Source organism: Mus caroli, unplaced genomic scaffold (assembly GCF_978045245.1).
Source record: "Mus caroli unplaced genomic scaffold, Mus_caroli_1 scaffold_10, whole genome shotgun sequence".
Taxonomy (NCBI): domain Eukaryota; kingdom Metazoa; phylum Chordata; class Mammalia; order Rodentia; family Muridae; genus Mus; species Mus caroli.
Window position 1 is genome coordinate 125,872,913 of NW_028227265.1, and position 16,561 is coordinate 125,889,473.

General features: G+C 51.8%; 2 protein-coding genes across 12 annotated transcripts in view; one reads left to right on the forward strand and one right to left on the reverse strand.

The window, feature by feature from the left end:
- The first annotated feature begins 98 nt into the window (after positions 1–98).
- Xab2 (XPA binding protein 2) lies at positions 99–12,023 on the forward strand. The gene is made up of 19 exons (XM_085844236.1): positions 99–180; positions 2,920–3,068; positions 3,337–3,460; positions 3,751–3,948; positions 5,434–5,568; positions 5,660–5,824; positions 7,429–7,573; positions 8,046–8,197; positions 8,287–8,406; positions 8,493–8,624; positions 8,704–8,835; positions 8,918–9,031; positions 10,126–10,288; positions 10,376–10,566; positions 10,726–10,848; positions 10,943–11,114; positions 11,329–11,458; positions 11,584–11,693; positions 11,784–12,023. The coding sequence occupies exons 1-19, from the start codon at positions 130–132 to the stop codon at positions 11,843–11,845; spliced, it is 2,568 nt and encodes an 855-aa protein (XP_085700362.1). The 5' UTR covers positions 99–129; the 3' UTR covers positions 11,846–12,023.
- Positions 12,024–12,957: 934 nt separating this feature from the next.
- Camsap3 (calmodulin regulated spectrin associated protein family member 3) overlaps positions 12,958–16,561 on the reverse strand; it is a 23,825-nt gene continuing 20,221 nt past the window's right edge. For all 11 annotated transcript variants that reach the window (XM_085844239.1, XM_021169371.2, XM_021169370.2 and 8 more), the window contains 6 exons: positions 15,583–15,722; positions 15,169–15,485; positions 14,112–14,211; positions 13,700–13,812; positions 13,489–13,607; positions 12,958–13,403 (listed from right to left, as the gene is read on the reverse strand). In XM_085844239.1, coding sequence (XP_085700365.1) covers positions 13,098–13,403; positions 13,489–13,607; positions 13,700–13,812; positions 14,112–14,211; positions 15,169–15,485; positions 15,583–15,722 — 1,095 coding nt within the window. In that variant the 3' untranslated portion in view covers positions 12,958–13,097. The remainder of the gene's footprint in view (positions 13,404–13,488; positions 13,608–13,699; positions 13,813–14,111; positions 14,212–15,168; positions 15,486–15,582; positions 15,723–16,561) is intronic.

Consider the following 16,561-nt stretch of genomic DNA (forward strand, 5'->3'; position numbering starts at 1 on the left):
TAACAGAGCAAGCGGTGCTGTCAAAGCGCGGTACAGCCAATAGAAAACGGGTCTGTCTCGAAGAGGGCGGGCCTTCTGTGAGTGACGCCACTAGAGCGCGACTCTCGTCTGTACCGGAGAGCCAGGAAGATGGTGGTGATGGCGCGAGTTCCGCGTCCCGAGCGGCCGGACCTTGTTTTTGTAAGTCTGCAGCGAGGTGGAGGGTGATTCGCGAGGAAAGATCCGAAGCTGAATACCTTACAGGATCGGAGTCTGACTCTCGGGGGGCGGGAACTAGACCCCAGTCCATGGGGCGACATGTCAAAACACTGATCAGACCGGGAATAAAGAACCGTACCCCTCATGGCTCGAGTGAGGAGCTGCTGTTGAGGTTAAGAGGCCAGAAGGGGAATGAGATAGTGAATCGACGTGGATTTTGATAGGCATAGTGACCGGCTAGAGTTCTGGATTCTGGATAACGGCTTGATGTCTGGGGCTACAAGAACCTTGAAGTATGAAGAGAAGACTAGTGGTGTGGGTAGCCACTGGGATTTCCCCCCAAAACGTGAAAATACGGTGGCTGAAATAGAGGTCTTACGTTTAAGCCAAGTTCGTAGAGTTAAGAGTTAAGGCTGTAACCTCCTCTGTGTGTTTTTGAGTTACCGGGGTTTAACCAAGGGTCTTGTGTATGCTAGGCAAGCACTTTACAATTGATCAGTCTCTCTCTCTCACACACACACACACACACACGTACCCCACCTCCTGATATAAACCCTTTAGCTTGCACTTCTGGGGCAGAGTACAGACTAGTGCAGTCCTGAGGGGCCAAAAGTTTGATGAAGTAGGTGGCTTAAGTAAAGACTTAGTTACCTAGTCACTTTGTTCAGAGGTGGTGGCTCAGTTGATAAAATGCTTGCTTTACAAGTGTAGGATCTTAGTTCAGAACCCTAATACCTACATGCAATGCCAGTGAGAGACCCTGCCTCAAAAATAAAGCACAGAGCAATTGAGGAGGGGTCTGGCCTCTTAACTCATCTGCTACCATCTGTGCATACAGGAAATGGGGTTTCTCTATGCAGCCCTGGCTGTCCTGGAATTTCCTGTAGACCAGACTGCCCTCCAACTCATGGAGATCACCGGTATCTGCCTCCTGAGAGGAGGCTGGGGAAAAAAAAAAGTTTAAAACTTTGGGTTGGATGTGGTGGTGAATCCCCTTGATCCCAGAACTTGGGAGACAGAGGCAGGTGGATCTCTGAGTTTGCGGCCAGTGTGGTCTATATAGTGAATTTCAGGACAGCTAGAGCAAATAGTGAGACCCCTGTCTCAAGAGCAACAAAACAAAACTTTAAAATGTTATTATACAGGCCAGGTATGAAGATAGGTGTGGTGGTGACGGTGTAAGCGTGAAGGATCAAAAGCCTGATGTCCGGGAGGAAGTGTATGGTGCCTAGATACAACCAGCTGTCCATGACAGGCCAGGCCTCTGGCCCTAGTGTTGTGAGAGGCTAGGGATTATGGGGAGGGCATAAGAGAAAATAATGCATGGTGAAGATGTCAAAAACTCAACGTATATATGTATGAAATTGTCAAAGACTTCTTAGAGTGTGAGGATTGGGGCCAGGGAGTGGGATTTACTGAACAAAGCTGATATCTGGGCAGAGTCTCCTTAACAACTAAGAGGTCTGTGTGGGCGTTGAGTGCTGAGAGCCAGAGGTCTGAACTAACACGCTATCTAGCACAGTAGTTTGAAACCTTCCTAATGTGTGATCCTTCAATATAGTTCCTCATGTTGTGGTAACTGCCAACGATAAAATCGTTTTCATTGCTACTTCCTAATTGTAATTTTGCTACTGTAATGAATCATAATGTAAATATCTGTGTTTTCTGGTGTTTTTAGGCAGCCCATGTGAAAGGGATTTTTTGGTCCTCAAAGGCATAGTGACCATAGATTGAGAACCACTGCTTTAGCTAATAGCTGGTGACAGCTTCAACAGAGGAAGGAATCATGTCTGGGACCTTGTTGTGTTGTGTCTGTTTGCTTGTTAAAGATGTATTTTTAAAATTTTGTTTATGTGGGTGTCTTTGTGTGGGTATGTGCATGTGAGTCAGGTGTCCACACAGGCCAGAGTCTAGAGTTATAGGTAGTTATGAGCTGCCTGGAATGAGTGCAGTCCTTTGCAAGAGCAGTACATACTCTTCACTGTTGAGCCATGTCTCCAGCCCTGTTTGTTTTTAACTATAGCGTGTATTGTAAGTGCATGGGCTGTATGTGTATGAATGTACATTGACCAGAAGTAGACATGAGCTGACTTTCCGTTGTTCTCCATCTGACTTTTGAGACAAAGTCTTCTCACTGAACTTGAAGCTCACTGGCTGGCTAAATGGCTAGCCAGTGAGCCCTGGGGATCTAGGGACCTGTTTGTGTTTGCCCAGCACTGGGGTGTATAGATACATAACGCCATGCCTGGCATTGCCCAGCATTGGGGTTTTTAGACACATATTGCCATGCCTGGCATTTACATGAGTGTTGGAGATCTGAACTCAGGCAATCATGCTTGTGCGTACCAACTGAGCCATCTTTCTACTTCTTTTTGTTTGTTTGTTTGTTTGTTTTTAATTTTAACATGTGTAAGAGGCAAGTCATGTGCCTGCCACTGTGTGCATGTGGAAGGTAGAGGACAACGTAAGGAGTTGATTCCTTCCTACCATGGGGCTCAGTCTCAGTGGCAGGTGCCTCTACCCACTGGGCATCTCACCAACCTCCCATTTGTTTTATTCTTTGCCTCTGAGATGGTGGGAGTATCAACTTGCACCACTGCCTTTTGAAAGGGCATGGAGTTTTTATAGGAGCCTAGAGTTTGGGGCTAAGCCTCAGGATGGGTTGTGACTCTACTGAGACTAAACACAGGCTTCTCGTCTCCCTTTCCCTGGCCCTGGCAGGAGGAAGAGGACCTTCCCTATGAGGAAGAAATCATGAGGAACCAGTTCTCCGTCAAATGCTGGCTCCGCTACATCGAGTTCAAGCAGGGGGCCCCCAAGCCCCGACTCAACCAGTTGTATGAGCGGGCACTCAAACTGCTTCCCTGCAGGTGCAAATGGCCCTCCCTGTGCTACCCTGCTTATCAGCTCCCACCCCTCTACATCCAGTCACAACACAAGTGACAGTGTGAATGCTGTGTATTCCTTTACTGAAGCACAGCCCCTGATAGGTCACACCTTCCTTCATGTCCAAGCCTTTCCCTTCCCTGTGAGATCTCTTGCCCCTCCTCAGTCCCTTTTCACCACAGTTACCTCTAGAACAAAGAAAGGGTTCTGGGGTTCCATAAACCCATCTTATCTGCCTTTCCTGCTCTTTAGCTACAAACTCTGGTACCGCTATCTGAAGGCACGCCGGGCACAGGTGAAACATCGCTGTGTGACTGACCCTGCCTATGAAGATGTCAACAACTGCCATGAGAGGGCCTTTGTGTTCATGCACAAGGTGGGGATCTGGAGAGGGGTGTGCAGGCAGGCGCACTCCTGGCAACTATTTCCCCAGTGAGATGTAAAGGGGTATCTACCTCTTCCTCATAGTCCTCCAACAAAACAGGGTACAGGTCCACCAAAGTGTTCTATCAGCTTGAGGAAATAATGACTCTTTTGGGCTTACTTACAGAGCCTGGGTGGCGGGTGATGACACCTATTGCTTCCCTGCTGCCCCTGTGCCCTAGATATGAAGTGTAAGGAAGCCATGGAGCCTGTGCCTCAGACCCCTCACTCCATTATTTTCAGATGCCACGCCTGTGGTTAGACTACTGCCAGTTTCTCATGGACCAGGGAAGGGTAACACATACCCGCCGCACCTTTGACCGTGCCCTCAGGGCACTGCCCATCACACAACACTCTCGAATCTGGCCCCTGTATCTGCGTTTCCTGCGCTCCTACCCACTGCCTGAGACTGCTGTGCGAGGCTACCGTCGCTTCCTCAAGGTGAGCACCATTGAAGTGACCAGTTCCTGGGTAGGCTTCCAAACCTGGCTCACTGGGATAAGGAACTTCATGCAATAAATAGGCTGCAGGAAGAGGCTCCGATGAATAGGTACAGTTTATTCATGGTTTCTTTCTTTGTGAGTGTGTGTTGCGTATGTGTGTGTGTGTGTGTGTGTGTGTGTGTGTATACACCCATGTATGTGGAGGCCCAACTTTGACACTGATGTCTTCCTCAGTCAATCTTTACTTTATTGAGGCAAGATCTTTTAGTGAACCCAGACTAGATTTAGCCAGTTCTAACTAGCCCCACAGATCCACTTTCCAGTGCTGTCATAGTTACCCAATGTTTATGTGGGCTCTATAGATCCAAACTCTGGTCCCCACACTTGCAAGGCAAATGCTTTATACCCTGAGCTAACTCCCTTTATACCCTGAGTTAAGCTAAGCACTGTAACTTATTATCTTTAGTTTTCAAGTGTTTAGCTTTTAGCTTACGCCCACTTCCCAGTGGGCATAGAGATGAGAGCCAGGGGCACCATACATGGGGCCCTCACCACCACTTGCCCAGGACTTTCAGTCTAACAGGATAAACACATGCATGACCCAGCTATGTGAAGTAGAATAAAACCAGAGCCACAGTAAGAGGCGGGAGTAAGATATGTGGATGGTGGGCTGCATTGCAAGCAGAGCGTTGTAGATCATGCTTGTGATATTGGTATTGTAATTTCTTAGCATGGTACTGCTTGCATGACAGTTTGTGACAGAAGCAGATCCTTCCTTGACCATCAGTGTTTAAGTTGATCTGCCTAGAATTAGCATTGGGCAGTATTGGGGTTGCAGCAGGGAGGTGTCAAGACTAAGGGAAGTGCCAAGGGTGGACACTCAGGACCAAGACTGAAGGTCCAGACTAGATTACTGTCTTAGTTTCTCTTCCTCTTGCTGTAAGAAACACCCTGAAACAATCGGCTTCTTTGGCTCACAGTTTAGGGGTGCATAGAAAGGGTTCATAGAAGAGGAGGCAATGGGAGTTTGAAACAGCTATGACTCCATGATCAGAAAACAGCTATACACACATGCTTCTTGTACAGCACCATATAGGATCCCTGCCCAGGAAATGATCCCATTCATAATCAACACGAGTCTTCTCATCCAGATAGTTTCTCACACACATACCCTAAGGCTCGTCTCAGAAGTGATTCTAGAGTCTGTCAAGTTGACAGTTAACACTAACCACCATAAGTACTGTAGCTGTGTTAGGCCTGTGGTATCAAGACTGACCCAAAGGAGCCAAGACCAAACCAGTAAGGCCCAAGGCTGGAGTATTAACTTCAGGCTGGACCACTATAGCACTGAGGCCAGGTTAGTGGGGCTGACTGTTTGCTAAAACTGGTGGTGGTGGGAGTGACAATAGCCACTTAGTCAGAAGAGAGATATCATCTCCTGCATCCCCAGTCACCTTCAGTGGGGTGGGTATTCATTCTCCAGCTGAGTCCTGAGAGCGCTGAGGAATACATCGAGTATCTCAAATCCAGTGACCGGCTAGACGAGGCTGCACAGCGCCTGGCCACCGTGGTGAATGATGAGCGCTTTGTATCCAAGGCTGGTAAATCCAACTACCAGGTGGGTTCCCTGGAATGTGGAGACTGGGTGAGAGGTGTCTTCCCTCATGGATCAAGACTGAGATGTTCCCCCAACACCCTGTGTCCTGCAGCTGTGGCACGAGCTGTGTGACCTTATCTCCCAGAATCCAGACAAGGTACAGTCTCTCAATGTGGATGCCATAATCCGTGGTGGGCTCACCCGTTTCACTGACCAGCTGGGCAAGCTGTGGTGCTCTCTGGCAGACTACTATATCCGCAGTGGCCACTTCGAAAAGGTATGTGGGTGTCTAGACCTCTGCTGTTAGGTGGGTCTCTGGAGGACACACAGTGCATAGGCAGGACACAACTACAGATATGCTGTGTGTGACATATCACATACATGCACACATTTGCCATCCCAGTGGTGGTGATGGGAACAGTAGTCCTGTAGACAGGTGAACCTTTGGGACAGCCTGACTCAGTGTCTGGTCCTCTCACATCCTAGCTGTGTAGCCTGGGAACTTGTAAGCTCGTGTGGAGGCGTGCAGCCACTTGTGTACCCTTAACCAAAAACCTAGCTTCTCTACTCAGGAGAGATTGTCCTGTCCGACTCAGTGGTGTAGTGTGCAGCTTCAGAAGAGATGTACATGGGGCAGTGAGGAGGGGAAGGGAACACCTGCCTGTCCAGTCTGATCAGCTGAGTCAGCTCTAGCACTATTGGGGTGACAGATGTCTCAACCAGACTGCCCTCACAGATGTCCCCAATATTCCTATTTGCAAAATGGGGGTGTGGCCATGCTTTACCTGTAAGGAACTGGTGCATCAACATAGGCAGAGTACTCACCTAGTGCCCTCAGATAGTTTCGACTGTCTGTCCTTCCATCTTGCTTTCTAGAAACATGCTGGGATCAGGGTTTAGATGGGACTCTGAGAACCTCCGTAGGACTAAACTGGGGGTACTGTGGCCTAAGGAAACTGGGTAGGAGGCCAGAGTGAGTGGTTTAGGGGGTTGCGATTTGCACTGTTGGGCTGGGCAAGGTAGGAGGCTGCAGCAAGAGAATTGCAAAGCTCATAAGCCCCTTTCCCGAGTGCCTACATGAAAACATGGGATAGAGAGACAGGGCTGTGCTTTCTAGGGATGGAAAGAGTCTAGAGAACACAAGGTTGTGAAGAGGTCAGGCAGCCATTGGAGGAGAGTGAGAGCTTCCAGAGACAGGCTGTGTTATGTGACTTTTCCTGACGAGACATGAACAAATGTCTCTTCACCACAGATAGGTGATTTATTTCATTTTCCAAATATGTGTACATAGCAAACCAGTGAACTTACTGGGCTTCCTTACATGAACATGGGTGAGGGTGACTCAAAAGTACTGCATCAATGAAGACTCAGCACAGTTGGGAGACCATTCACAAAAGCTGCGTCCTTGGACCTTCCTTCCTGACTTGGAGACAGGCTGGGCCTTGGGGGTTGCTTGGAGAGTCTCCCCTAGCAGTTGTTACTGTTTACATAACTTGGGGTGGGGGGAGAGCTTGTGACTCTTACAAGTTTCATTTACTTTCTGAGCCTTCAGAGACTCCCTCTCCCTCCAGAATGGATTGTTGGGATTAGGAAGAAAAAGCTTCACAGCAGGCTGAGCTCAGGGTTCTGTGGGAGCTGAAGTCTGGCTGCTCACCTCTTCTCACTTCAATCTTGGTTCCATGCGACACAAGAGACTACCCAGCTTACAAAGGTGGCCCTGCAGCTTCAGACTGATAGGCAGTGCAGGGCAGGAACAGGCCAGCAGAATTCTATCCTACGCTCAGCATTGGTCAGCCCATGGATGCTGGCAATGGGTCCTTGTGGGTGGGCTCTCATGCCTCTCCTCTGGACTTTTCCTTACACTGGACCTGAATCCCACAGGCTCGGGATGTGTATGAGGAGGCCATTCGCACGGTGATGACCGTGCGGGACTTCACCCAGGTGTTCGACAGCTACGCCCAGTTTGAGGAGAGCATGATTGCAGCGAAGATGGAGACTGCCTCTGAACTGGGGCGTGAGGAGGAGGGTACGACATAGGTGTATAGACTCAGGAGGAGAGGGTTGAGTTCCTAGCCACTGGTGTGGAACAGGCGGTCAAGGAGAGGGGCTGTATGGACACTGGGCCAAGAAATCCTGGAGTAAGCCGGGCGTGGTGGCGCACGCCTTTAATCCCAGCACTCGGGAGGCAGAGGCAGGCGGATTTCTGAGTTCAAGGCCAGCCTGGTCTACAAAGTGAGTTCCAGGACAGCCAGAGCTACACAGAGAAACCCTGTCTCGAAAAACCACAAAAAAAAAAAAAAAGAAAGAAATCCTGGAGTAGTCTCAATTGAGTACAGGCATGGCAGGAGGGCTGGTGCTAGGTTCATGGAGGTCAACGTGGCTCTTTAGGTCTACAACACTGGGCTTGGAGGAAGGGAAGCTAGGAACAGAAGTAGACAGGGCCTGTGCCATCCATCACCTCCAGTCTCCCTGGCTTCATGAACATATCTGGCTCCTAGACGATGTGGACCTAGAGCTGCGCCTGGCCCGCTTCGAACAGCTCATCAGCCGACGGCCCCTGCTTCTCAATAGCGTCCTTCTGCGCCAGAACCCACACCACGTCCACGAGTGGCACAAGCGTGTAGCCCTCCATCAGGGCCGCCCTCGGGAGGTGTGTTATGGTTCCAGCCTGTCCCCTTCTGCCCCATAGAGCTGCCATGGCCCAACCCTGCCCTCACTTGTGTGACCTTCCTGCTCTAGATTATCAACACATACACAGAGGCTGTGCAAACAGTAGACCCCTTCAAAGCCACAGGCAAGCCCCACACACTGTGGGTTGCATTCGCCAAGTTTTACGAAGACAATGGACAGCTGGATGATGTGAGTGTGCGGTGTATGACATTTCACCACGGGACTTGGGGTGGCCAAGTGGCAAGACCTCAGCTAGTCTCTGCCCATTACCACAGGCTCGTGTCATCCTAGAGAAGGCCACCAAGGTGAACTTCAAGCAGGTGGATGACCTGGCAAGTGTGTGGTGCCAGTGTGGGGAGCTGGAGCTCAGGCACGAGAATTACGACGAGGCCTTAAAGCTGCTTCGGGTAAGGATGTGAAGACCAGCCAGGGATGTATAGTGGGCTGGGACAGCCCCTCAGTGCCTCTGCCTCTGTCTTTCCACAGAAAGCCACGGCTTTGCCTGCCCGCCGAGCTGAATACTTTGATGGTTCAGAACCTGTGCAGAACCGTGTATATAAGTCACTGAAGGTGTGGTCCATGCTTGCCGACTTGGAGGAAAGCCTGGGCACTTTCCAGGTCAGCTACCATAGACAGGGGTGAAGTGGAGCTGGTTCTCGGCCCCAGAGCAGAGTGTGCCCTGACCCGTTTGTTCCCACAGTCAACCAAGGCCGTGTATGACCGAATCCTGGACCTGCGCATAGCCACACCACAGATCGTTATTAACTATGCCATGTTCCTGGAGGAGCACAAGTACTTTGAGGAGAGCTTCAAGGTGAGGCAAGCCCTGAGGTGCAGGTCAAGGGCATGGCAAGGCACTTCCTCATTCATGGTCTGCAGGTGTCCGCGTGTCTCCGCTGTCCTCACTGTCCTCTCACTGTCACTGCCTGTGTACATGTGTGTTTGGGAACATGGAACCAAACCTCTGACGGAAGCAAGTTAAGGGAGAAAACTTCATTTTGGCTCACAGGATACAATCACTGTGGTGGGCATGGCAAGGCATGGCAGCAGAAACAACCTGTGACTGACTGAGCTGCACCTGCAGAGGGATGCACAGGAGGATGAATGTTGGGAACTGGCTCGTTTTCTCCTTTTGTAGTCTAGGATCCCAGCCCATGAGATGCCCACCCCCGTTTAAGATGGATCTTTCTGCTTCAGTTCATAGGATCAAGATAATCCTTCGCAGGCATAGCTAAAGTTTGTCCCTTAGGTTATTCTACATCCTGTTAGGTTGACAATAGTAACTGTCACGGGGGTAATTTCTTTTCCTTTTGGCAGTGGTATATATGGAACCCAGAACTTTGGGCATTCAAAGCAGGGGCTCCTACCACTGAGCAACATCTCAGCCTTTGATCTCTTGTAAAGCCACTAGTTGTGGCTGGTAAGGTCCATGCTAACGAGGTCATTTTAAGTCCTTTTCCTCATTTCCAAAATAAGTGCTTGCATAAGGCCCTGGGCATCAGGGTCTCAGCATGTGAACACTGTGGGTTCTTCTCCCATAGCCAGCTATTGCAAGGCCTTGGGGAAAATAGGACAAAGGTGGGAGCTGTGTGTGTAGCTCCCCTTGGTTTCTGTTCAGGTGATAGTGTGTGGGTCAGCACAGTGTGGCCATAGGCAGGTACACAGATAGGGAGACTGCATCTGTTCTTGTGTCCCTAATCTCTGCCTAGGACATGGGCGCCTGTATCTGTAGAGCTTAGGCGCTACCTTGTCCATGAGGTATCAGACTGTGTTTAGAAAGTCCCTCTTGCACTCCTGCCTTAGATCCTGTAGTTGGTGGGGGGAAACAGGGTGACATGCTTAACTGTGCCAAGATGGAGGGGTGGGCAAGGGCATCCGGGTGCTAATACCTGGCTTCCTTGTAAACAGGCTTATGAGCGTGGCATCTCACTGTTCAAGTGGCCCAATGTTTCAGACATCTGGAGCACCTACCTGACCAAATTCATCTCGCGCTATGGGGGCCGAAAGCTGGAGCGTGCACGGGATCTCTTTGAGCAGGCACTCGATGGCTGCCCACCAAAATATGCCAAGAGTGAGGAGTCTGTGGGCTGTCATGGGACGTGGGGATGAGTAGCATGGGCTGAGTGGCACACTGCTAACTGGACCCTTGTGTATACAGCTTTATACCTGCTCTACGCACAGCTGGAGGAGGAATGGGGCCTTGCCCGCCATGCCATGGCTGTGTATGACCGTGCGACCAGGGCAGTGGAGCCAGCACAGCAGTACGACATGTTTAACATCTACATCAAGCGGGCTGCTGAGATCTATGGCGTCACCCACACTCGTGGCATCTACCAGAAGGCCATTGAGGTACCCACCACCAGTGACCTGGTATATAGGGTTGGGGTCCATGCAGACAGAGGATCCCAGAAAGCCTGCCTGTGGAGAGGATGGCAGAAGGCTTTTCCTGAAGGAAGGCACTGGGACCCCTTTCCCTCACCCCTGCTCTCCCTGACCCCATGGTGCCAGGTGCTGTCTGATGAGCATGCCCGTGAGATGTGCCTACGGTTTGCAGACATGGAGTGCAAGCTCGGTGAAATTGACCGCGCCCGGGCCATCTACAGCTTCTGCTCCCAGATTTGTGATCCCCGGGTAGGGTTGTGCCTAGTGTTGGAGAGGTGAGGGTGGGCAGTAGGGATGCTGTACCAAGCACCTGGCTCACCCACATGCCTGTACCCCACCACAGACAACTGGGGCATTCTGGCAAACATGGAAGGACTTTGAGGTCCGGCACGGCAATGAGGATACCATCAGGGAGATGCTGAGGATACGGCGGAGTGTGCAGGCCACATACAATACTCAGGTCAACTTCATGGCTTCACAGATGCTCAAGGTGTCGGGCAGTGCCACAGGCACCGGTGAGCTTCTGTAACCCCCCTTTCCTTTTCATGGCTAGGTCACATGGAGCAATGTCTGCCCTGTCCCCGAGCACTCACGGTCCAGCCTAGGCTTCCTAGGCCTGGCAGCATTTGGAGCCAGTCCTGAGAAGTTCATCTGGGGCTGATCTGATGTGCCTTGGAGAGGGCTTGAGGTCTAACCTTAACCTTTCCCTCATTGGCCCTGCACCTCTAGTGTCTGACCTGGCTCCTGGGCAGAGCGGCATGGATGACATGAAGTTGCTGGAACAGAGAGCGGAACAGCTGGCAGCTGAGGCAGAGCGGGACCAGCCACCCAGGGCCCAGAGCAAGATCTTCTTTGTGAGGTGAGGGCAGATGGGGGGATGGGCCAGTCCTTCTTAGGAAAGGGGTATTCCAGGGAAGCTGCTGGGGGTTGGAGGGGGTCCACTGAAGCAGCTGGCAGCTACCACCTCCCCTCTCAAAACCCTAGGAGTGATGCATCCAGGGAGGAATTGGCAGAGCTGGCTCAGCAGGCCAACCCTGAGGAGATCCAGCTGGGCGAGGATGAGGACGAGGACGAGATGGACCTGGAGCCCAATGGTCAGTGGCCAGCCCAGGGGCCAGGGTTAAGAGCAGAGGTGGGCCACCCCCATCCACCCCCACCTTGACCCCACTTCTTTTCCCCCACAGAAGTCCGACTGGAACAGCAGAGTGTACCAGCTGCTGTGTTCGGGAGCCTAAAGGAAGACTGACCCCCTCCACACTTTTTCCTCCATGGTCCCTCCCCCATAACTACCCTTCTAATACAGCCCCTCTTTGTACATCACCGTCTTGACCTCCTTCCTGCCGCCCAGGTGCCTCAGGGCATGCTAGCTTAGAGCTGCCTGGCTCTCAGCACTGATTGGCTGGGACAGGAGGTGGAGTAGTCAGGGGATATGGCATGTGGACAACCTGCTCTCACCCTGCAGAGCCAGTTCTGGACGCTGCAGGACCAGTTCCCTGCCCCATCCCAGGCCTCTTGTCAGGCTTGCCCAGTAAGAAACCTCCTTGAGCCCCAAACCGAGGGACACCTGGCCCTACTTACGTGGGTGTCACAGATCCGGGAGTTCACAAACCCTTGTGTCTCCGTGTAGTAATAGACTCCATGGACCTACTAGCAAGGTGCTTGTATCCCTGGCTAAAGGCCAAACACTAGGCCTGGTGCACAGGCCACATCCAGGGAGGAGCTCTTCTAGCTTAAGCTCTGGGAAGCCATTAGTGGCCTCTAGATCATTAAGGGGCTTTTGGCATCAGGAGACATAATCAGATTTGTGTTTGAGCCGGTCACGCAGGCTGCCGTGTGAGCAGGGCACAGTTGGAGACAGGCTGTTGGCTTGGACCATGGGATAGTTGGAGGGGTGAGTTCTATACAATTTGGCAGTATCTGGGAAGCAAGGCTGTAGTGAGCCTAACATCTGAACTCTGCACCTACAGTGGCAACTAGATCCTCTGATAAGGGACCCTGAGGAAGGATACAGAATCCCCAGCTCAGAGATTGTAACTGGGCCCAGAAATGAAGGCAGGTTGGCAACAGGAAACAGGGATCAGGTTAGAAGTTGGCTGCACACCAAATGCAACCACACGAGAAGGAAAATGTGGGGGTGGGGGAGGCCCAGGAGAGGAGAGCTGGTCTGGAATCTCTTGCCAGGTCAGATCAGAGGTGGCTGAGAACATCTAGAGGAGGGAGTGTCAACAGGAAGGTCACCACAGACCTTGGCAGGAGCTGCCACAGGGCCAGCAAAAGGGCAAAGAAGACAAGGTGGAGCTTGTGAAAACACGAGACGTAAACTCGGTCAGGCTTAGGGAGGAGACACCATGTCTCAGCTTCTCTTTTCAGTTATTTTATTCAAGAAAGTGGAGGACAGACAAGGGGACTGAGCTGAGCCCTGAGTCACTGAAGCTCCCAGCTCAGCCCCCCACAGCATGACCAGACAGGACCCAGGAGTGCACTGCCCAAGGTGGGCACTATTTGGGGGTGCCACCGCCCTTCTTGGGCGTGGTGGGCTTCTTGCTTTGCCAAAGGTGTCCCTGGATAGTGAAGGCGTCCACACTCATAGACATTGTCTTGGCAGGGATCTGGGTGAACCGTTTGCGGTCCGAGTTGTACTTATAGATGCCTTCTACCATGGCAGGAGTGACGGTACGAGGCCCATAGCCTGCCAGCCTCGATAGCTCCTCTGTCTCCCCAGACAGAGTGTAGAGGGCCCGGAACTGGCAGCTTGAGTCCCGAAAGAGAATCAGGAAGTGGTTGGCCTTGCTTTTCTCGATTTCCTGAGGGATGGTGGCAAGAAGCTGGTCAGGCTGGACTACTGCCCTACCCACCAGTCTTACCCACCCTGACAGGTATGGGGCTCACCTCTAGAATTCTGTTCTTCTGGGGCTCATTCACCTTGCCTGCCAGGCAGCAGTGTGACAAGGCATTGTGGATGATAAACTTGTTAGACTTGGCGCTGGGTTCCTTGTATAGCCGGGGACCTGGAGGGCAGTCAGTCAGCAGAGACAGGGCATGGGTTGGGGAAAGGCAGGTAGAGAACACGTAGCTCCTCACATTACCCGGCCTCACTTACCTGTGTACTCAGGCACTGATGCTGGGGAGGATGCATTGCTTCCATTCTCCCAGTCACGCTCTCGACTGCCAGGCAGGCGGCTTGGAGACATGAGGCCTGATGGAGAAGGGGCCCTGCAGGGGAGGGGAGGGGAGGGGTGAAGCTGGGGTCAGTAGTGTGTGAAGCCTCCCAGAGTACAACAGGATTAGGGATGAGGCAAACCCAGTGCACTGCAGGAGAGAGGAGTATATTGCATACTCCCACAAGTCCATCCACAGCTGCTCCATATGCTCAACCTCGTACATCGCATGTGGGCACATTCTCCAGACTTGAGTCAGTTTCCCCCAAATCCCATCTGTGTTCTTGTACTTCCTTCCATCTACACATCCCAGCAATCCTGCCATATCTTGCTCTAGGTTCCAGATAGACTCACCGAGAGGTGGGCCTCTTCACACCAAGGTTATTGGGAGCCTCATTGGCCACTGTAGACAGGGACAGCGTGGACTGGGAATAGACCTTGCTGAGCCGTGAACCTAGGATAGACAGTACCAGTCAGTTACCCCTAAGGCCTTTACCTCCATTAATGCCCATGGGCATTCCCGAGATCCTTTCAGCCTTTTGTGTTTGCCTGCTAAGATTTATTTGTTTTATTTATATGAGTATATGGTCTTAAGACAGCAAAGGGGGGCACTGGACTCCATTACAGATGGTTGTGAGTCGGTCACATGGAGTTGCTAAGAACTGAACTCAGGATCTCTGGAAGAGCAACAGGTGCTCTTAACCACTGAGTCATTTCTCCAGCCTGGCTTTTACTTTTTAAAGATGGGTCTTCTATAGCCCAGGCTGGCCTCAAACTTCCTATTTGTTGAGGATGACCAAGTCTCCAGTCTCTACTTTCTCAGTGCTGGGGTTATAGGCCTATAACTGCCATTCCTGATTAAAACGGGATAGAACCTGAAATTTCGTGTATGCTAGGGTAGGCAAGTACTCTACCAACAGCCACCACCACCACTCTGAACTTATTCGTGTGTGTGTGTGTGTTTATGTGTCCTTAGTTTCAGTGTTTGGCGCAGGACCTCAAGGTGTAGCCTAAATGGGCCGAGAAGCTGCTCAACAGCCAGATTAGGACCAAACTCAAAATCCTCCTGCTTCAGACTCCTGAGTATCACAATGACAGGCATGTGCCAACATGTCTGCCTTAATATGGCAATTTTTCTTATACAGCTCTGGGATTTAACCCAGGGCCTCATCCATTCCAGACAAACCCAGCCCTGAGCTTGGCATTCTTGTCCACATACCTACAGGGAAGGGAGCACTGTTTAGTAGCATCCTCAAACATCCAAGAGAGTTCCTCACTATCCCGCCAAGGAAGGAAGTTACCCTCACCACACTGGAACTCATGCCCACTCCAAATTCCTGCCCCATCACTGCATCCCACCAGACGCTCCCTTTCTCCACAATCATAGGGCCCCTCCTAACAGGGTCCTCACCCAGCAGGCCGCGGGCTGGGCTTCGTGCCAAGGCCGAGTCATCACAGCAACCAGAGCGTGGCCGGGTGGCCCTGCGCCCGCCCCGCCCTGGTCCCCCGGTCCCTGAGGCCCGGGGCCGTAGCACCTTATCAAGGTCATCCATCAGTTTCAGTTGTGCCCGGCGTTCATACTCAAGTCTTGTGAAGTCCCCCCGCCGGGGGCCCACCTCCTCCTCAGCTGGGGCCATGGCTCTGGTAGCAGGAGCCAAGGTGGCCACTGGAGCAGCAGAGGCTACAACAGGGGTTGTAAAGGCCAAGCCTGGAGCCTCCTGAGCCAGCCTGCAGATTAGACAGAAGGTAGCAAGCAGAATAGAATATGGGAACACTGGGGCAGCAATACCAAAGGCCAGGCCCCTTATTCCAGTTCTAGCCTCACCTGGCGGCCTCCTCCCGTTTCTGCTCCTTCTCTGCCTCCTGCCACTGTTTGCGCCGCCGGGCTTCCTCTACCCGCCTCTGCTGACGCTCCAGCAGGCTAGCTCGCTTCTGAGCCATCTCATCCTCAGGCTTGTCTTCGTCCTGGAGGATGTCATGGGAGTTTAGCTAGCCACTCTGCCAGCTGGAGTCTGACTTTTTTTTTTTTTTTTTAAGATTTATTTATTATATGTAAGTACACTGTAGCTGTCTTCAGACACTCCAGAAGAGGCTGCCAGATCTCGCTAGGGATGGTTGTGAGCCACCATGTGGTTGCTGGGATTTGAACCCTGGACCTTCGGAAGAGCAGTCGGGCCATCTCACCAGCCCTGGAGTCTCCTGACCTTTCTAAAATCCTCAGAGTACTTAGTTGGTGACTACTTTATGAGCAGCCCTGGGAGCTGTGTACACAATGCACTTGACCCAAAGGGGGAAGGCTAGCAAGTGATACACAGACCTTCAATGCTATGAAGATGCTTGAAGTGTGCCAAGCTGCACTGCAGGCTATCCTATTCTGGGGTCTTCTTAGAAGTACTCCCAGCCTAGGGATGAGGGGCACTCTCCAGACAGAGGGGTTAGAAAGTTCAAAGGCCTTGAGGCCAGAACAAACACATGTGGCCGAGACACTGAGGGGAACAGGGCCCAAGGCAGTGGACGGGCATTTTGTCCTCGGGGCAAAGGAGAGCAGTCAAAATCCCCACTGCTCAGGAAAAACAAACAAACAAACAAACAAACTGGGTTTGCAGCAGTAATGACCAACAGAAGCAGAGTGTGCACTGTTCAGTTACAACAGCATACACAGGGGCCCAGGCCGTAAGTGGCATGAAGATGGAGGATTACCAAACAGGATACATCAGGAGAGAGGATCACCCTAGCCCTGTTTATCCACCCACCCACACCTGTCCATCCTGTCTATCACCCACTCACCCATCCATATGCCCAAC

Coding starts and splice junctions, on each gene's coding strand:
- Xab2 (XM_085844236.1), top strand. CDS start 130: ATGGTGGTGATGGCGCGAGTTCCGCGTCCCGAGCGGCCGGACCTTGTT. Junction 3,461..3,750: donor CCTTTGTGTTCATGCACAAG/GTGGGGATCTGG, acceptor CATTATTTTCAG/ATGCCACGCCTGTGGTTAGA. Junction 8,836..8,917: donor AAAGCCTGGGCACTTTCCAG/GTCAGCTACCAT, acceptor TTGTTCCCACAG/TCAACCAAGGCCGTGTATGA.